General features: G+C 44.8%; 1 protein-coding gene across 1 annotated transcript in view; it reads right to left on the reverse strand.

The window, feature by feature from the left end:
- Window positions 1-4,424: 4,424 nt before the first annotated feature.
- The window catches only part of LOC122749310 (protein-arginine deiminase type-4-like), a 50,877-nt gene continuing 28,781 nt past the window's right edge, over window positions 4,425-26,520 (reverse strand). The window contains exons 6-17 of the mRNA XM_043995616.1: window positions 23,141-23,258; window positions 21,996-22,121; window positions 20,277-20,455; window positions 19,037-19,140; window positions 16,647-16,758; window positions 16,328-16,435; window positions 12,735-12,889; window positions 11,925-12,069; window positions 11,086-11,188; window positions 9,209-9,279; window positions 6,360-6,503; window positions 4,425-4,928 (exon numbers count right to left, since the gene is read on the reverse strand). Of these exons, the coding sequence (XP_043851551.1) occupies window positions 4,695-4,928; window positions 6,360-6,503; window positions 9,209-9,279; window positions 11,086-11,188; window positions 11,925-12,069; window positions 12,735-12,889; window positions 16,328-16,435; window positions 16,647-16,758; window positions 19,037-19,140; window positions 20,277-20,455; window positions 21,996-22,121; window positions 23,141-23,258 (1,599 nt within the window). The 3' untranslated portion in view covers window positions 4,425-4,694. The remainder of the gene's footprint in view (window positions 4,929-6,359; window positions 6,504-9,208; window positions 9,280-11,085; window positions 11,189-11,924; window positions 12,070-12,734; window positions 12,890-16,327; window positions 16,436-16,646; window positions 16,759-19,036; window positions 19,141-20,276; window positions 20,456-21,995; window positions 22,122-23,140; window positions 23,259-26,520) is intronic.

Here is a 26,520-nt window from a genome sequence, read left to right on the forward strand (position 1 = left end):
ATTTGGTAAAGAGAGAGAGAAAGGCCTAGATTCCTATCTATTAAAAGGAGAGAGCATTCTAGCTCCCCTTTCTGCCAGAGTCCCCAGGAAAAAAGAGCCCCAGTCAGAGCGCCAGGTTCTTCCTTCTTCCTCCCACTAGCAAATGTCACTTCCTGACAGCAAAGAATAGATGCATGTTCTTGCCCTCAAAGACCTTCACCTCATGGGTAGAGCTCTTCTACAGTAAGTCTCCAGCAGGTGGCATCATTCCAATCATTACATACCCCTACTTGAAATTCATGGGCTGCTCAGTGAAACTAATGGAAATCACAAAACCAGGCTGACTGAGCCACTGCACATGTCTGAGGTTTTTTTTTTCATCTGGACCCTGACCACAGCAAATAATTATAAGAATATGTGCAATAACAGCTAGCATTCATATAGAGCTTTTTAAAATCACAAAGTGCTTAATAAATATCTCATTTGATCTGCATGGCAACCTTGGGAGGTAGGTGCTATTCTTCCCATTTGACAGATGAGGAAACTGAGGCAGACACATTGAATGACTTTCCTGGGGTCACAGAGCTGGTAAGTATCTGGGACTGGCTTTGACTTCAGTGAACCAATAGATTTGAATGATGGTAGCCAATTAGCTTTAAGCAGTGTGTAAGGGCTGCCTCTCTGCCTTCCCTCAGAGAGCTTACTCTTGTTGATAGCTCTCTTGGCCCTGCAACTTGGTGAGAACAGATGCAGCCCATTATTTTCTTAATTTTTGTGGGGCAATGGAGGTTAAGTGACTTGCCCAGGGTCACACGGCTAGTAAGTGTTAGGTGTCTGAGGCTGGATTTGAACTCAGGTGGTCCTGAATCCAAGGCTGATGCTTTATCCACAGCACTGCCTAGCTGACCCATGTGGCCCATTTTCTCTCTACTTCCCTAGATCCTAGCTAGGCTTTCCTAATTTTCAGAGCCATGTGCGCTCTCTTTACTAATATTCAATATGCTTTAATAAAAGCTTAATGCTCCAAAACTGATGCAGTAGCCTCTAATTTCTAAATAATGTACGACAAACCCTGGCTACGTTCCCTAAACTTGGGACAAAAACAGGGCGACCACATATAATTTTAGTCATCACACTGCAGTAATTTGCTGTTTCCTTCTCTAAATCATTTTACAGATTAGGAAACAAGCAAACAGGGTGAAGTGACTTGCCCAGGGTCTCATACTTAGGAAGCCTCTGAAGCTAGATTTTAACTCATGAAGATGAGTCTTCCTGATTCCAGGCCCACTGACTCTTTTTTTTTTTTTTTGGTAGCCCATTATTTTCTTTCTTTCTTTCTTTCTTGTGAGGCAGTTGGGGTTAAGTGACTTGCCCAGGGTCATACAGCTAGTAAGTGTTAAGTGTCTGATGGCAGATTTGTACTCAGGTCCTCCTGAATCCAGGGCCAGTTCTCTTTCCAGTGTGCCATGAAGTTGCCCCTTCTGGGTGATACTCATCTTTAATTCAATAGGAACCCATAGTATTCTGTCTCACAGGTGCATAACTCCAAGGGAAAACTGGTATTAAAAGATAGGCTGTTATCATAATTTATTAGAATTGTTATATGTTATGGATATGTAATTCAGCAATTATAAAACCCATTGATAACTATAAATTTATTGAGAATTGACTGATCCCCACCTCTTCTCCATTCCCAGGCCAATGAATTGCCTGGGGCTAACCAATCTTTGTCAATTCTAGAGTCTTGATTGACTTAGGGATCTCTCCCAAGAAAACTATCCCCTCCCAATGATTCCCCACCTTACTTCTCTGACTTGATTTTATTATGTAAAAGGATCCACCTCCATTAAGTAGTTTCTATTTAGAGTTAAGTGGTGTCTATACTTAACTCTGGTGCAGTTCTGTAATTTCTTTTGTCAGAGCTTCCTTTACATTAAGTAGTTGTATGTGACTCTGGAGCTATGGAGCTGGTGAGACTATGTGGGAGTATATTGAGAGAAGGCCCAGGTCAGAGCCTTGATACTCACCCAAAAGTTAAAGGTAATGGGCTTTAGAGCTCACAGGATCTTTTGAGACCATCTGCTCTAATCCTCTAATTTTACAGAGAGGGAAATTGAAGCCTAGGGAGGAAACAAAACTTATTTAAGATCACACAACTAGTCAGTAACAGAGCTTGGAACTAGAATCCAGGTCACCCAACTACAGTTCCAGGTTCTTTTCATATTAAATATGCTGAGGAAGTTAGGTGGCACAGTGGATAGAGGACTGGATTGGAAATTAGGTAGAACTGAGTTCAAATCTGGCTTCATACTAGCTGTGTGACCCTAGGCAAGTAATTTTTGTTTTTATTTTTGTTTTGTGGGGTAATAAGGGTTAAGTGACTTGCCCAAGGTCACACAGCCAGTAAGTGTCAATTGTCTGAGGCTGGATTTGAACTCAGGTACTCCTGAATCCAGGGCCTGTGCTTTATCATTGTGCCACCTAGCTGCCCTGGGCAAGTCATTTTAACCTCTGAATACCAGTTTCTTCAATTGTGAAATGGGGATAACTTCCGGAACTGACTAGGAGCTCTGACAAGGAGTCAGGAACGCCTGAGTTCAAGTCCTGAAGTATGACCCTGTGTGACTTCCCCCCTCCTCCCCCCAACTCCAACATTCCTATTTAGCATTTCCCTCAAGTATGAATGTAGACAGCAAACATAAGACAACCAAGTCCCAGAGAAGCTAAGGCAGTCCCAAAGCTGCCCCTAAAGTTAGAGCCAGAGTCTGGACCAGAGCCAAGTCTTGTGACAGTCAGGCCTCTTCTCCCTCCTGGATCCCTCTGCAGACTTCTGGGGGGCTTTTCTTGGCTCAGGGCATGAAATCTAGCCTTCTAAGGCCCCTGGCTAAGCACCTGTGGGGCTTCAATTAACTCCAGGGCCCGCAGGTTTTTCTCAACGTTTCCCTGTAGGACAAGGTGGGGAGAGAGAATAGAGTGACAGAATTTCACTCATGGAAGGGACCTTCTGGACCAACGTTTTTTGTGCCATGTGCACCCCTTTTGGGGGCCTAGGAACCCCTTCTCAACAGTAAGTACTTCCATTCATAATTAAAGGTAAGTGCTAAATTTTAGCTGGACGTTAAAGAAAATTAAGAGGTAATTATTTCCCATTCAAATTTGTGGACCCCTCAGGAGTCTGGGCACCTGGGGTTAAGAACCCCTGAACTAGAATTAAATGTTACAAGAGAGAACTGAGGAGGACTAACTTTCGGTCAGAGAACTAAGGAGCTGAAGAAGCTGTTGCCCAGACAGATAAGGGCTACGAACAGCTAAATGGTACCATGGAGAGAGCTCTGGGCCTAGAGTCAGGAAAGGGCCCCCTGGATGCTTGGTGGCTGTGTGATCCTGGACAATTCACTTAACCCTGTCTGCCCGTTTCCTCATCTCTAACACGGGGATGTTATAACTGTACCTCCCTCCCAGGGTTGCCATGAGGATCAAATGACATAATATTTGTAAAGCTCTTGTTCATTGGTTTGAATCCCGTTCAACTCTCCCCAACCCCATTTGGGGTTTTCATGGCAGAGATACTGAAATTGTTTGCCATTTCCTTCTGCAGCTCATTTTGCAGATGAGGAAACTGAGGCAAACAGAGTTTACCTCATTTTTACCCATTTACTCAGATTTACCCATTCATACAGCCAAATTTGAACTCTGGTGGTCCTGATTCTAAGCCCAGAGCTCTGTGCACTATGGCGCCACCTAGTGCTGGTAAAGTTCTTAGCTGAGTGATAACATAGATGCTTTTTATTATTAATTTTTTGTCATGTCCTGTGGCTTCTTCCATTTTCTACCATAATAAGTAGGCTGTCCCCGATCTCTCAGGGACATCTGCCCAAGCAGCCCCTTCCTCATGTCAGCGAGAGTTAAAGTTAAATACTGTTAAGAATCTCTCTCTCTGTGGTTATGTTGAGTATTTCTTTTGCCCTGGTAAAGGTTCATTGATTTTGGAAGAGTCTGGCACTATCTCTTTTGCAGATGTGGAAAGTGAGATAGAAGGGTAGATGTGATTTGAGAGGGGCCCGCTCACTATGTCAGCAAGGCTGGGGTACAGATCAGCCCTCAGGACTCCTCTTGCTCTGTGTTCTCTGTAATGTGCCCCACCTTTGCTCCTCGGGCTTTCTATGCAAGGGTCTCTGAGAGTGACCCTCTCTAGCCCACAAGTAGGCTAGGATTGAAAACTGAAAAGGGTCTAAGAACAGGATGTCAGATAATCTGAAGGACTTTACAAATTAACCCCTACCAGGCCTTCCAGAAAGGGAAGCTGAGGGTCAGAGAAAGGAAAGACTTCCCCAAAACTCCATAGCCAGTAAATGTCAGAGCCAGAACCCAAGCTCTGTGCTCCTGCCCCTCCCTCGACACAACACAGAATACACAGACTTGGCCGGCCGGGCCACATTCACAGTCTTCAGAACTTTATTGTGGTTTGCCAGCTTGTTCTCACTTGGCCATGGGCTTTTTTCTCTGGTGCTGCTTGGTGAGCGAGGTGTCCATCTCTCCAGCTGGACAGGGCATCGCGGGGTGGCCAGAATTGGCCTGGCGGGCAGGGGCAGGGGCACAGGGCAGGCAAGCAGGGCTGTAGGAAGCAGCAGCTGAGGTGGGCCTGGCAAACAGCCCTCTGGTGCTGACTCAGAAAAGCTGGACAGAGGGGGCGAGGTGACAGGAGGGGAGCCTGCTCAGGGGGTCATGTTCCACCACTTAAAGGAGAAGGGCTTCCTGCGGACGTTGGTGCCACAGTGCACCTCTCCTGAGAGGATGTGATAGGTGAAATAGTCATCAATGAAAGCGCACTTCAGGCCCAGGGGCTCCAGCAGGGCCCGGACCTTGGCCTCCAGGCAGCATTGTCCATTGATGATGGGCCCGAAAGGCTTGGGGATCCCCACGTGCTTCCCCAGCACGAGCATGTTCACCTGGGAGGAGGAAAGAAAAACCAACAGTCAATCAGCCCCTCATAGCCCCAGCCCCATGTGGTAAAGGGAAGGCTGGGTTTGGACACCAAGGACCTGGATTCCTGGGATCATGGACAGACATTCTTGGGTTTAGACCTGGAAGGGAACTCAGGTTCTCCAAGGCCAATCCCACTCCACCCCCATCTGACAGAGGAAGAAACTGAGGCCCAGAGAGGGGCAGTGACTTCCCATCCTCATACAGGTACTAAAGGGAAGAGGCAGAACTCAAACCAGGTCTTCTGATGTTGAACCCAGAGCTATCCCTCTTGTCCTTCAGTTCTTTTTTTTTTTTAGTGAGGCGATTAGGGTTAAGTGACTTGCCCAGGGTCACATAGCTAGTAAGTGTTAAGTGTCTGAGGCCGGATTTGAACTCAGGTACTCCCTACTCCAGGGCCAGTGCTCTATCTACTGCGCCACCTAGCTGCCCCTGCCCTTCAGTTCTGATGCTGCCTTAGGCACAACTTTCCCCTCTCCAGACTTCAGGTTTATGCTCTGTAAAATGGCAAAGTTGGGCTCCCTCACTTACCACACAAAATCCTCTAATGAGCAGGATCCTACCAGCTGACTCCCCTGCACCCAGACTGTTTTACTCCCAGCTAACCCTGAATGGCAGAGCTGGAAGAGGCCTTAAGGGCTGGTACATCTTGGAAACTAATCTGACTTTCTCATTTTACCAACATGGCAATCAAGACCCACATAATTGTTAAGTGTTGGAGGCAGGATTTGAACCCAAGACTCTTAGATCCATGTTCCATGTTCTTTCTTTCTTTCTTCCTTTCTTCCTTTCTTCCTTTCTTCCTTTCTTCCTTTCTTCCTTTCTTCCTTTCTTCCTTTCTTCCTTTCTTCCTTTCTTCCTTTCTTCCTTCCTTTCTTTCTTTCTTCCTTTCTTTCTTCCTTTCTTTCTTCCTTTCTTTCTTTCTTCCTTTCTTTCTTCCTTTCTTTCTTCCTTCCTTCCTTCCTTCCTTCCTTCCTTCCTTCCTTCCTTCCTTCCTTCCTTCCTTTCATAGGGCAATGAGGGTTGAGTGACTTGCCCAGGGTCACACAGGTAAGTGTCAAATGTCTGACATCAGATCTGAACTCAGGTCCTCCTGAATCCATGGCTGGCACTTTATCCACTGTGCCACCTAGCTGGCCCATCCATGCTCTTTCTTGCAAGCCCTCTAAAGGCCATCACGTTAAGTCAGGATGAATCTTGGAGAAGAGCCCTAGGTCTCCTATACTCTCTCCTAGCTTCCTCCACCCTGAGACCCCCCTCCACACCCCCCCCCTCCTCACCCTGAGAATGAGCCCCATGCCTGTAAGGACAGACATCCCGCCATCTTGGCCCCTTGGAGGCCGCTTTTGGTTCTCCAGGATCCTGAGCCACACACCCCTCAGCTGCGGACTTCTTACCATGTCTGGGAACAAAGCTTTGGCTTTCAGCTCATTTGCATAGGACAACATCTTGAGGCGGAAGAGCTGAGGGATGTCAATGATGTCCTGCTCAGTCAGGCCCAGCTCCTGCTTCAGGAGCTCCCGGTTCCAGTCAATGTAGCTCTAGGGGAGGGAGAGATGTTGGGAGGTGACTCCTTTATGTAAACCCAGCCTCACATCTCTTAAGTCACTAGTCACTGGAAAGGGTTCCAAAACACTAAGCTCACTCAGGTTGTGGTTAATCCAAGGTGAGAAAGTCCCAGGTTAGGAAAGCAAAACAGATCCCCTGCTCTGAATCTTAGATGCCCTCTGTGAACAGCTATGGCCAAAATAATGGAGAACAGACCCATAGGCCCTTACTGGGCCCACCTTCCAAGGTAGAGGCTCTTAACCAGGGGGTCCAGGAACTTGGAACTCATGAAAAGCACTTCTCAAACTTACCACACAAAAGATATGTCAGCTATTATAATTTAATTTATTTTTAAATTGAGGCAATTGGGGTTAAGTGACTTGCCAGCTTATTTCTGTCCCAAGATTGAGGAAAATTAGCTTGAATTCCTAATGTAGTGCTACTTATAAATTAGAGGCTACGGCACCAGTTTGGGGCATTAAGCTTTTATTTTTTTATTTTTTTTATTTTTTGCGGGGCAATGGGGGTTAAGTGACTTGCCCAGGGTCACACAGCTAGTAAGTGTTAAGTGTCTGAGGCCGGATTAGAACACTCGGGGACTCCTGACTCCAGGGCCAGTGCTTTATCCACTGAGCCCCTAGCTGCCCCAGAACAGTTCTAAGGAAGGGGTTCAAGTCACTGAGTTCTTGAACTTTTATGTGAAGGGACTTTAGAGGTTTATTAGGGCCAGCCCCTCATTTCACATAGGAGGAAACTGGAGCCCCAGAAGAGATCTACTACAAACTGAGGGCAAATAAATAGCAGAGCTAGGATTAAAACATGGCTGGTCATTCTCCAAGAGAAGCCACATAGCATTGTGGATAGGAAGCAGGACTGGGAATCAGGAAGTCCCTAGGTTCTGATCCCAATTCTGACACCTCAAATAAGTCTGAGCCTCAAGCAACTCTCTAAGATGGAAAGTTATCAATTGCAATCTGCATTGGTAGAAGGAGTTCCCACACTGAAGGAAAAAAAAAAATCAGAGGTCACTGATGTATACTGGCCCGAAATCAAGGTTTGTTTTTTTTTTTAATTCCCCATGTCTGAGCCATCACTAGGGTGAGGTGACTGAGGCTCTGTTCCAGGGTGCCAAATTTAGAGGGCACTAATGTCTCTGTATAGACCTTAATGCCTAGTTAGCAAGAATAATGAGTTAGAATAGGAAACAAAGTAGTGTGCGTGTTGGGGTGAGCTTTTTTTCTTCACTACCCTATTCACCAGACCTCACCTAATAGCCTCTATTTCTCTTCTTGTCCCATGGTATAGTCTGTTGCTACATGCCTTGGAGGTTGTGATGTTTGCCCTGGGTGCAAATATTCCTAATTATATCTCTGTCTTAGGCTCTGCTCCTTCACTAGGGGACTGTCAGGCTGAGTATATACTAAAGGAAATGCCAATTATGGTGATCCAAGCTGAATTGAGTTAGTAGGCTCTCCTATTCTCCCTTTTCCTTGCTATCCTTCTCTAATCTAACCCCTCCTCTCAATAACTAGTTTAAGTTAAAATTGTTATCTGGAGATCACTGGCTAAAAGAATAACTTCATTGACAAAATCTCTTGGTGGCCATGGTCACTAATAAAAGGATTTTAGGTAAAGAAGGTCAGATTGGAAGCCCAGACTCTTCCCTTCTGCACGACTTTTAGCATCAGCAGAGATCATCAAATCACATATCAGAATGTTGTGGATTTTTTATTTTGTAGGTATGGAAATTCCCTTCACCAATATAGGTTTACCACTCATTTATAACTTAGTGCTTTACATTTACAAAGTGCTTTACAAATATTGTCCTCACAACAACCCTGGCAGGAAGGTGCTATCATTATCCCCTTTTTACAGATGATGAAACTGAGGCAGACAGAGGTTAAGTGACATGCCCAGGGTCACAGAACTAATAAGTGTTGGAGGCAAGATTTGAACTTGGGTCTTCCTAACTCCAGGTCCAGCATTCTAGCCATTGTACCACCTAGCTGCTGTGATCACAAGAGTGCAGATTTATAGCTGGAAGGAATCATAGAAATCAGTCTCTGAGTGGCGATTCTCAATCTTTTTGGTGTCAGGACCCCTTACACTCTTACAAATTATTGAGGACCTCCCCCCAAGGAGCTTTTGTTTATGAGGGTTATATCAATTGATATTTGCCATATTAGACATTATTTTTTAGAGTGTTAGTATTTTTATTTAAAAAATTTTTTTTTTAGTGAGGCAATTAGGATTAAGTGACTTGCCCAGGGTCACACAGCTAGGAAGTGTTAAGTGTCTGAGGCTGTTTATAAAAAGAGGATCAAACTCTTGGACAGCCTGGAAGGGTCTGAGAGATGGTCAGGGGACCTTGGATCATACTTTGAGAACCCCTGTCTTTTAGAAAGTTGACTGAGGCTCCCAGAAGTTAATGACTTGCCTATGGTCACATAACTAGTCAATGTCTGAAAGGGGATTCCAATGGAGGTCATCCTGACTCATAGATTCAGACTCATAGAATGTCACCTAACCCAACCATCCCATTTCACAGGTGAAGAAACTGAAGCCAGAAATAGTGTGTCCCACTGAGGTACCATAAAGAGTAGGTTACAGAGACAGGATTTGAATCCTGTGGTGTTGGTTTTTTTTTTTTTTTTCTGAGATCTCACACCACCTCCCCCAGGGTCCCAGCTCCCCATACCTCAGCATACTGATTGTGCTCTCTCAAGGTTTTGTCAGATAGAATGTCTTTGATTGTCTTATTTCCTTTTTCTGTAGTGAAGATAAAAGGGAAAAATGAGAAGGGTTTGCAGCAGGTAAGCAATGCTTGAACTGAATTACTTCTGAAATAATTAAGGGATTCCTAGAGTTAGAGGGGAAGAGGCAGAGCCTTCAAGGCATGAGTGGGGGATGAACTCTTGAGTTACAGGGAAATGGAGCAAGTAGGAAAGTGTGGCTGAGAAATAGAATACAGGGAGGGGAGTAAAGGCAGAAAGATGGCATGTAGCAGTGATACCAAGGAAAATCTGCCAGGAGAAGGGAATCTGGATGCTCATTCTGAAGGTCTGAGGAACAGGGAGGGCTTGGAGCAGGGGTACATAACTTAGCTTCAAGACCCTGGTTTGGGGAGAGTAGCCATGGGTAGTTGTGCCATGTGGCTGTGTGGGCCAACAGAAGACAGTTGTCCAGGAACATGTTGGTATATGTTTAACAATCAGCTCTCCAAAATAATAATAATAATAATAATAATAATAATAATAATAATAATAATAATAATAATAATAATAATAAAATAACAACAATAAGAAGAATGTCCAGGACACACTTTTGAGCTTAGTTTGCTTTAAGAACATTTTCTCCATAACTTTTCTTAAGTCTAGACAATCAACAAAACAGCAAATCAAACCCTGATTTGCAGAGTTTGCCAATTTCTGGAGTATAAAGCTTAGGCTTAAAATTTAACAATAGGCTCTCCAGAAGCAATATGAGTTAGTTCCAGCATACCCCTGAAGTGCACCCTTCAGCACAATTGCCCCGTGCTACTTATAACTTTGATTATCATTATCTGTGTTTGTGTCTTTTTTTTTTTTTTTTTTTTTTTAGTGAGGCAATTGGGGTTAAGTGACTTGCCCAGGGTCACACAGCTAGTAAGTGTTAAGTGTCTGAGGCCGGATCTGAACTCAGGTACTCCTGACTCCAGGGCCGGTGCTCTATCCACTGTGCCATCTAGCTGCCCCTGTGTTTGTGTCTTAATCCCCTACTACTAGAGTGGGAACTCCATGAGGGCAGGCATCACTTGTTATCTGAACTTTGTGTCTTCTCAGCACTGAGTTCAGTGAATATATATTAGGGACTTAATAAATGTGCTTTTTTGGGGGGGGAGAGGGCAACTAAGTGGTGCAGTGGATAGTGTGCTGGGCCCAGAGTCAGGAAAACCTTGATTTCAAATCTGGCCTCAGACACTTACTAGCTGTGTGACCCTGGGTAAGTCACTTAACCCTGTTTTCCTCAGTTTCCTTATCTGTAAAATGAGCTGGAGAAAGAAATGGTAAACTTCTTCAGTATCTTAGCCAAGAAAATCCCAAATGGGATTGCAAAGAATCTATTGAACAACACTAACAACAACAAATGTTTTTAATTGAACTATGGGATCTTGGACAAGGTCTTTCCCCTATGTCTACATCAATTTCTTCATCAGTAAAATAAAGGGGTTGGGCTAGATAATCTCTAAGTTTCTTTCCAGCTCTGACATTCTGTGTTCTAAGCTGTCTTAGGTGTTCTAGGTTGATGTTCTAGGTTCAAGGTTCTCTCCCAGTTCTAACACTCTGTATCAGTCTGTGACAGTCCAATTTCAACTCTGAGGTCTGCCATTTTTCTCCTAGACTAAATCTCCAAAGAGATTTCACTTTTGAGAGAAGATCCAAGGCCATGTGTCACCTAATACACGATGCATCTTACACCAGAACCAGTCACTGAGTCACAGAGTGTGTAGTGACTGCCAGGGTCTCCTTGGGGGAAAAGTAGCTCCAGGAACCAAGTTCAAGGTTGGGGATGAGGAACACTGGACCAGAAACTCACTCTGAACCCCTTCGAGCATCTTGGCATCTCCATGTCCCTCCTTCTGTTTCTCCTCAAATAGCTTGTAGCAGGCTCTGGGGCTGGCCAGGAGAAGTCTGAATCCCTGGAAAAAGGAAGGAGACACTCAGGTCAAGAGATGATTCTTCCCAATTGATGCTCCACCTTAACTCCAGCCCAAAGGGATCTTCTAGTGATCCTCTAGTGACCAATCCCCACTCCATTTTATAGATGAGAAGACTGAGTCCCTGAGAAATTCAATGATTTACTCATACGGTACTCATACAGTAAGTGGTAGAGTCCATTCCAGCACTTATTCTCCTAAACCATATTGCTTCTCATCCAGGAACAAAATTGTACCATGGCTCAAGGAAACTGAGGCAGAGTCTTGGGGGAACAGCTCAGAAGGTGGAGGCCAGGGATTGAGTGTGTGTGGGGGGACTCTGAAAATAAGATGCTTCACTTTTCTCTAGAGTTTGCAGGTTGATGAATCACTACTGGGGGGTGGGGCAGAAAGAGATAGTTTGAGTATCTTTATCCATATATATTTTGCAGGGCAATGAGGGTTAAGTGACTTGCCCAGTGTCGCACAGCTAGTGTCAAGTGTCTGAGGCTAGATTTGAACTCAGGTCCTCCTGAGTCCAAGGCCAATGCTTTATCCACTGAGCCACCTAGCTGCCCCCTCTTTATCCCTATATTACAGATCAGGGTCACATAGCCAGTCAGGGTCAGAGAATCAGGGCCCACATCTCTTAACTCCAATGCCAGAAAATTCTGAGGCTCCTGGCAGGTCCCCTTCCTCTATGTACCCCTCTCCCCCCTCCCTGCCCCCAGGGCTGTACCTTCCCATCTTGGGCTGGGACAAAGCTGAGGAATTCATCTATGTGCCCGACAGACAGCCAATCAGAGAGGAGTTTCACAGGTGCCTGGACCTTTTGGGCAAAGAGGAAGTCCTGGAGCACCTTGAGCATCTCTCTGCTCTGGTCCCTGGAAACCACAGAAGTCAGTGAGGGTCTAAGAGAAAGTGCAGGTAAGTCAGTGGGATGAGCACCATTTTGGAAAGGGGAAAAGCTAAGGACCAGAGAGGTACCTGTTATTGGTTACTCAGAACAATGGAAACAGGATTCCAGAGGTCATCTGGTCCAACCCTCTGCCTGATCTCGGGAAATGAAAGAAGCAGCCAGCTCCTTCTTGACTACCTCCAGTGACAGGAGACTCACAGGAGAGAATTCAGAGTGAATGGGAGCTGAAAAGGGTCTTAAAACACAGGAGGTCAGAGCTGGGAGGGCCCTTAGAAGACAGGATGTCAGAGCTGGGAGGGCCCTTAGAACACGGGATGTCAGAGATGAGAGGGCCCTTAGAATATAGAATGTCAGAACTAGTAGAGGACATTAGAACCCAGAATGTCAGAGTCAGTGGGGGAAGCCTTAGAACAGAATTTTAAACTTTGAATGGCCCTTCCATTGTAGAATGACAGTTTGATGGACTATTAGAACAGAGAATTTTAGAGCTGAAAAGATTCTAGGGATCAAATGTTAAGCTGGAAAGAATGTGTTTCTGTGTCTGTCTGTATGGGAGAAGGGTAGGGGGATGGCATTAAACTGCTAATTCACACTCTAGCCACAACCCTTTCCCCATCCCTGTGCCCTCACCTGGGGTAGGGGCTGTTGCCAATGAGGATCCTTCCCAGAGGGTACTTTTTTCCTCCAACTATGACGGGTGGGCTGACCTCCAGGTTCCCAAAGGAGTCTAAGCCAGTGACCAAATCTTCATCTGCCTCTCTCGTTACATAGCCAAAATCTGGGCCCTGAGAGGTGAGGGGGTAGGTGGGAAGGAATGAAGTAACCCAGGACTCACTTGTTTCACCACTAGGTCACATTGTTGACTGACACTGAACATCCAGTTACCTAAGAACACCAGATCATTTTCATAGAAACTATTTTTTAAAAATTTAAATTTTTTTATTTTAAAATTTTCAATTAAAGTAAAAAAAAAAAACTTTTAAAAGTTGCATCACTACCATCCTTCCCTCTCATTCAGCAAGGAGACCCTGGGAGCTGTTCATCCTATTGATCACCCACATTCCAAACTCTTTCACTCATTTACTTTTTTTTTTTTTTTTGGCATGGGGCAATGAGGGTTAAGTGACTTGGCAAGGGTCACACAGCCAGTAAGTGTCAAGTGTCTGAGGCCGGATTTGAACTCAGGTCTTCCTGAAGCCAGGGCTGGTGCTCTATCCACTGCATCACTTAGCTATCCCCTCACTCATATTTTCAGTGGCTCCCTAAGGTAGTCTAGGAAAGGTCCAGAGATTTCACTGACATAGAGAACTTCCAGAGGAGGAAGTCCCTTCTGCCAGTGCAGACCAGCACTTTCTCCAAAACTTATGGCATTTGACTAGACTATTTATATAGTGGCCTAGAGCACTGAAAGGCTAAATGATCTTCCCAGCACCACAAAGTCAGTATTATCAAAGGTAAGACTCGAATTCGGGTCTTCCTTGCTCTTTTATTTTTTTTTTTCCAGGACAAGTAGCTCTCTGATCCACTGTCTCTGCTCTAGAGAAGCTTTCTCCTCCTGTCTGGTACCCCCCACCCCCCATCCTTCTCTGAAGTCCCCCCAACTGGAATTTTCCATGCTAAAAATCTCCATTTCCTATACCACTTTGTTGATTGGTGCCTACTTGCCTATGGCTTGGGGTGGGAGACCAGTAAGGAACAGCTGAGTGAGCTCCCCCTTCTCCCTATCCAACCCTGGGCCCTCTTCTGCATCAGTGAGGGTATCCGTTGTGTGGGATAGCCCAGGCGTCCAGCCTAGACCTGGAAGAGTGTTGGAGTGATTGAAATGATGCAGGTACCACAAGAGGAGGGTACCCTCCATCTGCATCACTGATCCCCTTCCTCCTCTTGTGGGGCCTGTGGCTCAATGCCACCAAGACCAGAAACTCTATATCTTGGACCCTCTGGAGATCTAGTTATAGCCTTGTTCTTCTGGGGACAGTGTCTAGCATGGGTGGGTCCTGGTACATCCCATTGTTGGTGCTCCATAAATGTTTATTGATTGACTGATGGTGTATCCTTGTCTCCTCTTGTTCTCTCTCCCTCATTCTCTTTCTTCCCTGTGGGTCAAACGTTATATTCTTCCTCTGTCTGTGGTAAAACGCCCCAGTGACTTGGGGAAGGCTTCTTGTCTTCAGCATTTTTAGCTGGTTGGTTTCTTTTATGGCAACCTCTAAGTCACCCAGCCTTCCCCTCCTAAATAGCTGCCAAGGGTTAGGCTGTAGGATTTGTATCTTCAGAAAGGTTCTCCCTGCCAGGCCTCTGCAGAGGTTGGAGGCCCTGGTGTGCTAGAATGATCCCAGCAGGGCATGTCGGAGTGAATCACAGCTGGGCACCTTCCCTTGTGTCCCTCCAGGCCCCAGCAAATGGAGGAAGATTAATGGGACATTTCTCTTGTTACTACCAAAAAAAATGACCCACTGGAAGGTTGGGAGATCTCACCCCTGGGAGGGAACAGGCCTGTGCGCTGCTCTGGCCCACCCTGGTGGAAAGGGGCCTGGATATTCCCCCATGGGTCCTTTAAATAGACAGACACACAAGACAAATCTGCCTTCCATCTCCCCCAGGGGCATAATCAGGAGTACACAATGAGCCAGGAGGAAAAAGACACTGGGCAAAATGGAGAACTGTGGAAATTGCTTTCAGCAATACTAATAATACCAGTAATGATGATGACGATAAGAACAATAATAATAACCATCACCACCTCATCACGGTGCAGAGCGGAGACTAGCTTCTAGAAGGTTATGCCAAGGAGCTCACACTCCATAAAGTCTTTGGAGTTTATAGTATATCCCCTTCAAAGGTTGCCTTGAATTTACCTTGTATGTTTCTCATATATATACATATATATATAACACATTTTATATCACATATATGATATTTATTTTATATATTATGTGTAAAGGGAAAATTTGATGCATACACATGTGGGGTACATATTATACCATATATAGGATATGTATTACATATCATATCTTATGTATACAGGTACATGTATGTATGTGTGTATATGATATGTCATTGGATTGATTGGTTGGCTGTGCGTGTCGCCCGAGGAGGATCCTCCTCTAGCTGCTCAGCTAGTAAATGGCAGAATTTGAAAACAGGTCCCTTGATTCTAGGATTCCTGACTCCACTCTGTCAAGCTGTAGTTTGTGCAACATGGAGTGACTGTTATCTTTGTTGCAGCCCTCTGCCTACAGGGATCTGAGATCTCTGTCACCTGGGAGCCATTCTCTACTAAGGATATAATAACATCCCATTTTTGTGGCCCTTTAAGGTTGATGTGTCTGTTTCTTTAAAAAGAGGAAGGTTACACATGAATATTATGCCCATTTTATAAATAAGGACATTGAGTCTTTGTGTGTGTGTGTGTGTGTGTGTTTTTTTGGGGGTGGCAATGAGGGTTAAGTGACTTGCCCAGGGTCACACAGCTAGTAAGTATCAAGTGTCTGAGGTCGGATTTGAACTCAGGTCCTCCTGAATCCAGGACTGGTGCTGTATCCACTGTGCCACCTAGCTGCTCCAAAAACACTGCATCTTAGAGAAGCTGAGTCCCACCCAGGATCACAGCTACTAAGTTTCAGAGGTGGGATACAAGCCTAGATCTATTGACTTCATCCATCTATCAATCTACCCATTATTTTTTTATTTTTATTTTTATTTTTTAGTGAGGCAATTGGGGTTAAGTGACTTGCCCAGGGTCACACAGCTAGTAACTGTTAAGTGTCTGAGGCCGGATTTGAACTCAGGTACTCCTGACTCCAGGGCCGGTGCTCTATCCACTGCGCCACCTAGCTGCCCCAATCTACCCATTATTAATTTACCCATCTATTCATTCAACAGAGACCATAAGCTCTTTCCCCAATATGACCCTGCTTCTCTAGACAATCAAATAGGAATAGTCCCGATAGAAGAAGGTCTCTACTTCAGAACCTAATTAGCTAATCAGTAGAAGATCAGGGAGAGCCATCTTCTTGAGTTCAAATCTAGGCTTCAGACACTTACTAGATGTGTGACCCTGGGCAAGTCACTTCACCCTGTTTGCCTCAGTTTGTTCATCTGTCAAACAACCTGGAGAAGGATACAGTAAATCATTCCAGTATCTCTGTCAAGAAAACCCCAAATGGCATCATGGGGAGTCAAACACAACTGAAAAATGACTAAACAACAACAAAACATACCAGAAGAGTTTTGATAGGGAAATCTTTCAATCCTCTGTTTCGGGGTGAGTCAAAGACAACAGGAAATATTTTGTGAGGGGCTTGGATGTAGCCAAACTCCATTTCATCCTATTGGGGAGCAGAAGGATAATTGACATAAATTCAAGAGCTGCCCTTTGGTAGGAACTACAGCATCATGTATGTACCCAACCTCCTCGTCCCACAGAAAGGACAATTATTTTCAGATTTCTTGAGGTGTGGGAGTCACACTAAGCTCCCCCACTTTCTTACTGATCCCCGATTGGGCTTAGGTACAGGTACAGTCTCTAGCTAGCATCACCTGCATCCATATGTCCTCCAGGCTTTCTTCTTCAGAACAGATGGTCAGCTTGCATTTGGCCTTCTTGGCTAGAGCTTTCACAGATTCCACAAATGTCTCATTTTTATAATTCCTGGAAAGAGCAAGCAAGAAGCCATTATCCCCACATCAGTGACTTGAGTTAGACCATTCCTTCAGTGCCCCAGGCACAGGAGTCCAGGGGCCTCTGGGAGAGGAATGCTGTCTTAAAAGCAAACTCCCTCCATAGTGGAGTAGGGAAGGAAGACTGGTAATGCCTCACTCTCTGTTTGGAAACACAGACTCCCTTCTTTTTTTTTTTAGTGAGGCAATTGGGGTTAAGTGACTTGCCCAGGGTCACACAGCTAGTAAGTGTTAAGTGTCTGAGACTGGATTTGAACTCAGGTACTCCTGACTCCAAGGCCAGTGCTCTATCCAGTGTGTCACCTAGCTGCCCCTTAAATGTTCTGTTTGACTTTTTTTTTTTTTGGGTGAGGCAATTGGGGTTAAGTGACTTGCCCAGGGTCACACAGCTAGTAAGTGTTAAGTGTCTGAGGCCGGATTTGAACTCAGGTCCTCCTGATTCCAGGGCCGGTGCTCTATGCACTGCGCCACCTAGCTGCCCTGACTCCCTACAAATCAGTCAGTCCTGGTGTATCCTCAGCAAACCCAAGGCAGAGGAGGAGGAAGGAGGCAGAGGTCTGGCCCAACCTTGGGATACAGAACCTTGGAGCATGGAAAATCAGCTCTGAGAGAGACCTCAGGACACATACTGTCAGAGCTGGAAGGGACCTTAGGACAAAGGGACTTGAAAATAGATCTGAGAATATAAACTGTTAGGACTGGCAGGGGGCTTGAGACATAGACTGATGGAGCTGGAGTGGACCTTTGAACATAAGATGTTAGAGAGACCAGAGATGGAAGAGCCCTCAGAACACAAAGTATCGGGACCTTACAGTCCATTTAGTCTAATCCCCTTATGTTACAGATAAGGAGACTGAGGCTGGGAGAATGGCAAGGACCTGTTCAGGGTCACACAGAGGAAAAAAATGGCAGAGCTGGGTCTAAAACCCATATTATCTGACGCTGAGTCCTTGGTTCTTTCCAGTTAAGCTTCTAGGGGGTTCAGTGCATAGAAGGTTGGACTTGGGGTCAAATCATGCACCAGACTCTTCCTAGCTGTGTGACTCTGAGTAAACCCTTCTGTGGCTCAGTTTCCCCATCTGTAGAATAGAGATAATTATAGCATCGACTTCTCAGGGTTATCATAAAGATCAGATGAGACAATATTTGTCAATTGCTTTTCAAACCATAAATTGTTATTTAAATGGTATCATTGTTATTTCAATTATTTCCACCACATATCTCTACCTTCTCATATACACATACCATACTCCCAAGAGGAGAGAGAGCTATTGACCACACCATGAGCAGATCCCATTCAAAGAGAGAAGTTCAAAGAATCCAAGACCATATTTGCTCCCTCTCTCTATATGGGAAATTCTCAGTAGGAGAGTTGGGCATAACTTCCTATTGACCTTCAGGGATGGTATTCAGTGCTGATGAGGACCTTCAGATTTGGGGTTACAGTCCAGGCTCCCCTACCATGACTTCAGTGTCCTTTTCTATAAAATGAATGAATTGGATTGCATGGTTTCTAATATCCCTCTCCTCTGACATTGGATGTTCTAAGGTTCCAGCATAGAGAGGTGGGAAAAGAGTGCTAGGTTTGAGATCAAAGGACCCAAGTTCAAATTCTAGGTCTGCCACTTACCTCTGTGGCAAATACTTTTCTACTCTAGACATCATAATCTATGAAATAAGGGGGTTAGAACAGATGATCTCTAAGGTTCCTCACAGCTCTAAATCTGTGATTCTATGGTCCCTTCCAGCTCTGACATTCTAGGTCCTAAAGTCTTTTCCTACTCTAACATTCTATGTTCTAGCATTGATTCCAGTTCTGTCATTGTCCTTCCCAACCCCAACATTCTGTGTTCTAAGGTCCCTTTCATCTCTTACGTTCTATGTTCTAAGGGCCCTCCCAACTCAAATTTTCTATATTCTAATAGTCTGTGTTCAAAGGTCCCTTCTAATGTTTAAACTTACAATATACTAGTATCTTCTTCATCCTCCATCCTGTGTCCTTTTCTCCCTCCTTCTCTCCTTCCCTCCCTTTCCCCTCCCTGGTGGCCCAAGACTAGAGCTGTGGGCATTGATCTGTCTCTCTCTGGGTTACAAGTTATTGAAGGGGCAGGTTAATTATCATTGTGATGGTCTCTTATCTGGAACCCTGAGTGAAGGGAAGAGACGTCCTGACAGTGATCACTATAGATCTCCAAGTCTGGGGCATTCTCCCTCCCCTGATCCCCAGGGTGAGGCAGCTTCTCTCTCACCTGCACACATATACCTCTTGGGGGGCCTGAGTATTTGGAGTCATGATCCAGGGAGCCACACGGAACACTACGGTGTCCTCAAAAAGTAGAGTCTCTGGGACGGGCTGGGAGAGGAAAGAGGAAGAGACATGGATGGCTCTTTGCCACCACTACACCAGCTGTGCTGGGGGTCACTCAGAGCTTTCCTTCATCTTATGGAGAAGTATCAGGCACATCTGTAACCTCCAGTTTCATCCATCCATCCATCCATCCATCCATCCATCCATCCATCCATCCATCCATCCATCCATCCATCCATCCATCCATCCATTTAATTCCTACTTGCACAGAGCACTGGGCCAGGCACTAAAGGAGACACAAAGCTTAGATATGGATGATCACAGCTTTCTTGGAGCTCACAGTCTCAGGGAGACGAGGTATAAACACAGATAACTCCAAAGCACAATTTTGCCTGAAAATTGAGGTAGGGATGTAGAAAACAAAGTCTGAGGGAGAAGGTTGTTACAGAGGGGGTGATAAGGATGGGTAGACATTCAACAGGTGAAGAAGGTGAGCAGTGGCATTTTGTCATGGGATCAGCTTGAGCAAAGAAAGGCATGGAGGTAAGAGTATAGGACATGTTGAGGGGATACATATGTAGAATATATAAATGTAGTATATATATGTATGTATAGTATATATGTGTGTATAGTATATATATATGTGTATGTGTAGCATATATGTGTGTGTGTAGTATATATAGATATGTCTATGTGTAGCATATATAGGTGTGTGTAGTATAAAAATGTATTATATATATGTGTGTATAATACATGTGTGTCTAGTATGTATATAGTGAATATATGTGTGTGTATAGTATAAGGAATATAGATACATATACATGCACACATATACGCACATGCACATATATGCATATGTATACACACATATGTAAGACTGCAAAGTTCAGGTGGCATCTAACTTGAAGACAAAACAAAGGAATCTGAATGTGTTCAGTGGGCAATAGGGATCCATTGAAGGTTTTGATTTGGTTTTGTTTTTAGCAGAGTATTATTGACAGATTTGTGCATAAGAAAAAACTATTCTAGCAGCAGGAGAAAGCAAGAAGAGAGAAAAAAGCCAGAGTTGTGTTAGGCGTCTGAGCTGTGCCTCTTCCCGGCTATGCCCCACTGCCCCAGAAAGCCAATGTTTCAAGCCTCCAGAGCTGGGATCTCCCCAGGGGCTGCTTTCTAGGCTGTACCCGATTAGAGATGTCTGTCAGTGAGACAGTGAAGGAAACAAGCCCGGAGAAGTCAACATCAGGGAAGGCGAGTGCTTCTACATAAAAAGTGTTCTCCTGGCGACCGTCAAGCACTGCTAGCACGTGAGATGGGGTCTTTGGCCCCAGGACCATCTTATATTTGGATGGCAGTTTCTTCCCTAGGAGACAGAAAAGGACACATGAAAGGTCCATGTTCCATGTGCTCTTACAACAGCAGGAAGGCAGGATATCTGAGCTGCGAGGGTGGGTGGACATACCTCACGTGGGTCCTAGCTCCTCTCCTACACTGAGTTTGTCTGTGGGCAGCTTATAAAGGCAGAGGTAGTGGAGATTTCTGGGCTGGGGGTCTGGAGCATGCTGGGAAATGTTTAGCCACTGAGTCTCAGGGGGTAACAAGGTACTCAGGACTTTTCTAAATTCAATCTGTGTTATTGACATATTTCTCCATCACTGTCTTAAGCCTAGATAATGAACAAAATAATAAATTCAAGGGAAAAGAGAGCTCTCATGTCAGCACAAGTAGACGCGGGGTCAGAAAGTGACAGCACATGCATGCCTGTGTCTGAGCCAGTGAGGCCTGGAAATAATGATTCAATGTCAGAAAGGTAGGGATGCTGTGTTAACAACAAGATCTTCTAAGCAGACTTTCGGGTAGGTGTGACAGTGGATAGAGCTGGGCTTGCAGGCAGGAGGACCCGAGTTCAAATCCTGTCTTAGACACTTAGTAGATGTGTGACCCTGGGCAAGTTCTTTTATCTCTCTGGGCCTCAGTTTCCCCATCTGAAAAGTGAGGGAATTAGGACAATTGCTGATCTTTTTTTCCTTCTGGTAGGTCTACTGCTGTAAGTTTTGGGATTCAGTGATAACGATAGGAAGGATTAAAAATGTTTGTCCTTCCTTCCTTCCTTCCTTCCTTCCTTCCTTCCTTCCTTCCTTCCTTCCTTCCTTCCTTCCTTCCTTCCTTCCTTCCTTCCTCCCTCCCCCCTCCCTTCCCTTCCTTCCACCCATCTATCATCTATCTGTCCATCCATCTGTCTATCTATCCTATCTCTCAATTCACCCACTGATCTAGCTATCTATTTTTATATTTATCCCTCAATTCACCTATCAATACCTCTATCCATTGCTCCATCCATCTATCTACCTATCTTTCTTTTTCCCATCTAATAATAATAATAATAATAGCCACCATTTATAAGGCACTTTAAGGTTTATAAAGCACTTTACATAATGTTAACTCATTTGATCCTCATGATAACCTTCTGAGATAGGTACTAATATTTTCCTCATTTTTATAGATAAGGAAACTGAGGTACAGAGATCTCAAGTGATTTGCCCAGGTCTACACAGCTTAGTAAATGGCTGAAGCAGGATTCAAATTCAGGTTTTCTAACTCCAAGTTCCTTGCCCTACCCACTGAACCACTATTTGAGCTACCTCAAATGTCTGATTGTCAGAGGTTGTGCTATCACTATTTAGCTATCACTGGCTCTTTGGTGGGCTTTGTTCTCATCAATCAGCCCCTATGAGTCTTCTTCCTCAGTCACCCTGGGCATACACTCCAAACTAGACATGGGGCATGACTTATTTCTGAGGAGGCTGGGCCAAGACTTGGCTTAATGACAAATAACTGAAAATATCATTGGATGTTAACCAAAAGAGACACTCATGATAACCAAAGGTCATGGGGGTACTTACGGTCAGCTTGAAAAACTCTCACTTTATCCATCTCAAATTTGGAAATGTGTAGAATTAGCTCATGCCGGGCAAAGAAATCCTTTGGGGTGTGTGTGCTCAGAATCATGAGGGACATGTCCTTCAGGTCTGCAAGGAAGGAAGAAGGAAAAAAACTCAAAGATTTCTTCACTTAAAATATTATCTCATTCAATCCTCTTAACCCTGCAGGAGAGGTTGCTATTATTATTATTATTATTATTACTAATTATCCCCATTTTACAGTCGAGGAAACTGAGGCAAGTAGAATAAGTGACTTGCCCAGGGTCATACAACTAGTTAGAGCCTGAGGCCAAATTCAAACTCAGATCTTCCTAATTCCAGGCCCTGTGCTCTATCCTCTGTGCCACCTAGGAAAAGGGATGTTGATGTGGGGGCCTCTGGTGTGAGTAATTTCACTGTTAGTGTAGTGTCAAAAGCACTGGACTGGGAGCCAGAGCACCTGGGTTCTCATCCCAGTTCTCTCCTGTGCAAACTCTGACACTGAGAGAGACTCTTCACTTCTCTGATCATTAATCTTCTCATTTTAGAAATGTGAATTACATTGCCCACACTACTGACCTCTCAGGATGTTAGTAAGGTTCAGATATTCTGTATTCTAAGCTGCCCCCCACCCCAGCTTTGACATCTTGTGTTCTAAGGGCCCTCCCAGCTCTGACACTTTGTGTTCTAAGGGCCCTCCCAGCTCTGACATCCTGGGTTCTAAGGGCTCTCCTACCTCTGACATCCTGTGTTCTAAGGACCTTTCCAGTTCTGACACTTTGTGTTCTAAGGGCCCTCCCAGATCTGACATCCTGAGTTATAAGGACCCTCCCAGCTCTGACATCCTGCGTTCTAAGGACCCTACTAGCTCTGACATACTGCGTTCTAAGGGCCCTCCCAGCTCTGACATCTTGTGTTCCAAGGGTTCTCCCAGCTCTGACATCTTGTGTTCCAAGGGTTCTCCCAGCTCTGACATCCTGTGTTCTAAGGGCCCTCCCAGCTCTGACATCCTGTGATTCTGTGAAGGCTCAATGACTGTGGGAGCCCTTGGTCTAGGCATACTCTCCCTTTTAAATGATTCCTCCCTCAGGCCTGGCCCACAAACAGGGCCCTGGACCAGTTTTTACCTTTGAAGTTAGCCACGTTCTCCAGCTCAGCATCCACTGTGGACGACCTGGGGCTATCCTTGTCACAGTTCACGAGCAGGATGGCACCTTTCCCTTGGGGGCCCCATGTCCAACTTCTCTGCAGACACCAAAGGGGAGCACAACTACCTTAGTGCCAGGAAACACAGAGCCGTGTTTCTGACATTTAGAAACCATTAATAAGTACTGAAAGGGACCTGGGACCATTAGGTGGCACCATGGTGCACAGAGCACCAGGCCTAAAGTCAGGAAGACTCATCTCCCTAAGTTCAAATCCAGCCTCAGACACTTACTAGCTAAGTGACCCTGGGAAAGTCACTTCACCCTGCTTGCCCCGGTTTCCTCATCTGCAGAATGAGCTAGAGAAGGAAATGGTGAACTGCTTCAACATCTCAGCCAAGAAAACTCCAAATGGGATCACGAAGAGTCAGACACAAGTGAAATGACAGAACAACAACAATGAAAGGGTTGGCCTGACACAGTTCTAAACTAATAAAGATCGGCTGCCACTCTTTAACAAGCTGCATCTTGAGCTTCTAATGTGATGAAACTGGAGACTCTTACTGACAAACCACTAGTATTACAGTTATTCACTGCAGAAAAGATTGTTGTAGAAAGGCAGTCCAGGGGCAGCTAGGTGGTGCAGTGGATAAAGCACCAGCCCTGGATTCAGGATGACATGGGTTCAAATCCAGCCTCGGACACTTGACACTAACTAGCTGTGTGACCCTGGGCAAGTCACTTAATCCGTACTGCCCCGTCAAAAAGAAAAAAAAAAAAAAGAAAGGTAGTCAAGAACGAAGGAAATGTGTCTGAATCTACCAACATAAAGAAGAAAGAAAGGAAGGAAAAAAGAAAGAGAAATAAAGGAAGGACAGAAGAGAGAGGAACAGATGGAAGAAGGAAGGAGGGAAGGAAAGAAGGGAGAATGAAAGAGAAAGTGAGGAAGAGAGAGGGAGGAGGAGAAGAGAAGAGACAGAGAGATATGAATAATGGAGGGAGGGAGAGAGAGAGAGAGAGATTGTGATTTAGTGTAGTGAAGTTTCCAGGAATACATAGGAAGGAGAGAGCCCCTCTGATCTCTGTCCTGCTCAGACCAAACCTGGAGGGCTCTGTTCATTCTGGCCCCCACCTCTGGAGAACATTGATAAGATGGACAGTGTCCAGAGGAGAGTGACCAGGAGAATGAAGAGCTTTGAGTTCATGGCCAATGAGGATCTGTTCTAGAAATTGAGGAGGTTGGGTCTGAAGAGAGAAGACTCAAGGGGGCCCTGAGGGCTGGGTTCAAGTATTCTTTTGTTGATTGCCTAGTCTTAAGTGATAGAGAACAAACTCATTAATGATGCAGATTAAGCTTAAAAGAGTGTGCACTGTACTTTTCTTAAATCTGGGGAGCTAATTGATGAATGTTTGCTAGCACTTCCCAGGATGTCAGGAAACATTTTCTAGTAATGGGAGCCTCCCTAAAGTACAATGGACTGTCTTGGGAGGCAGAAGGAGATTCTCCCTCACTGGTAGTCTGCAAACAGAGGCTGACTAGTCATTCCTTAGATATATTAGAGTGGATTCTTGTTCAGGTACCAGTTGGACTAGATGGATGGCCTTCAAAGTCCTTCCCAAACTCTGAGATTTTCTGATTCTCTCCTGAAGGATGCTTGTGGTGCTGTTTTGTTATTGCCACATAGTTGCTATGCTCATTATCATCTTCACCACCAACACCACCATCATCATCTTTCATCATCACCATCAACAATCAATCCATTACTTCATTGGGAATTTTAGAAGTGGAAGGGCCTTCAACAGTCATTTAATCCAATTCTCTCATTTTACCAATAAGGAAACTGAGGCTCAGTATGGTGAGGCAACTTGCCCAAGGTGCTCCATGCTTCACCCAACCCAAGATCCTTCTGCTGATGTACCATTTCTAGCTGATGCATCTTTTTTTGGCCTGTGAAGCAAGATCTATAAACCAATAGGATTCTGTACTTTGCATAGCCTCTTTAGAATGTTCAGGTACTGGATATGGTATCAAACCTTACAAAGATAAAGCTCTGGAAGAAGAAGGCATCTCAGCTCATGAGGAAGATCTGAGTTCCACTTCATTAGAGGGGACCATGGACTTTTTAATAAAGTTCCATAAGCTCAGAGCTCTCTGCCTCAGTCCCTTTTATTGTATGTTGGACAATTTTGTTTTTGTTTTTGCGGGGCAATTGGGGTTAAGTGACTTGCCCAGGGTCATACAGCTAGTAAGTGTCAAGTGTCTGAGGCCAGATTTGAACTCAGGTACTCTTGCATCGAGGGGTGGTGCTTTATCTACTGCACCACCTAGCTGTCCCCATGTTGGACGATTTTAATCCCTACAGAGATAGCCCAGAGGAGTAACGTGCTTGATTCAGCCCAAGAATGAACAGATCCCAAAGCCCAGACAACATGTCCTGAAGTAAGGGAATGGCTAATCCAGAGGCCAAGCCATTCCCAGAAGTGGGCTTGGTAGAAGAAGGGTTTATATAAAACCACTTTAAGATCAAGCCTCCTGTCCCTGGGGAGCAAGGTGATAGAGGAGAGCAGGATCCCTGTTTCAGAGGTGTTTATATGTTAACTCTTGCTATCTACTCTTTGAAAATATCCCTTTGGGAAAGTTAATTGATGGTAGTTGGTAATTGATACTAAGAAAGGGTTCATTGATAGATATATTTTCAATTGATATTTAGGAAGGTATTAACTAAAAATTGATATCAGGAGGGCACATTGGATGGGGGCTGATGAATTACTGTACTAGAGAACACCTTTCCTTCCCTCTAACCTCTCAGAGGTACCCCTAGAACCCAGGCTGACAGTTCAAATTGTCATTGGAAGGGTGAGCCCTGTAGCCTATGAACCACATTGGTATGATGTTTATTACAGCAATTTGGTTTTCACTTCCTCAAAATACCCCAGTCAGCATATGGGCCACCCTTCTGCAACATACTTTGAAGGCTGAAAATGAGAATGCTTCCCTTTGGCTAAACAAGTGATTTCATCTGTTCATAAAGGATGTATTGTTTTCTGTTGCTCTATGTGAATTCTTCCCTTGCCTGCACTGATATCAGCCTTTCCACACCTTAGAAAATAGTTTCATGAGTTCCTTTGTCCCCAAAAGCAATCCACTGCCTGGTGGCCCACCTACCTCCACACAGTGAACTCCCATGCACCAAAGAACATTGGTCATTAGACAGTAGAAATAGAATCCATCACTGGACCAGTCAGAACCTTTCTAGCCATAGGACTTTTAAGACTGGCTTGTGTTCATTGAATGTAACCACGGAAAAGCCAGAATTATCCCCACTCTACAGAGGGCTATTAATCACAGAACTCTCACATGA

The sequence above is a fragment of the Dromiciops gliroides genome, chromosome 3 (genome assembly GCF_019393635.1).
Source record: "Dromiciops gliroides isolate mDroGli1 chromosome 3, mDroGli1.pri, whole genome shotgun sequence".
NCBI lineage: Eukaryota > Metazoa > Chordata > Mammalia > Microbiotheria > Microbiotheriidae > Dromiciops > Dromiciops gliroides.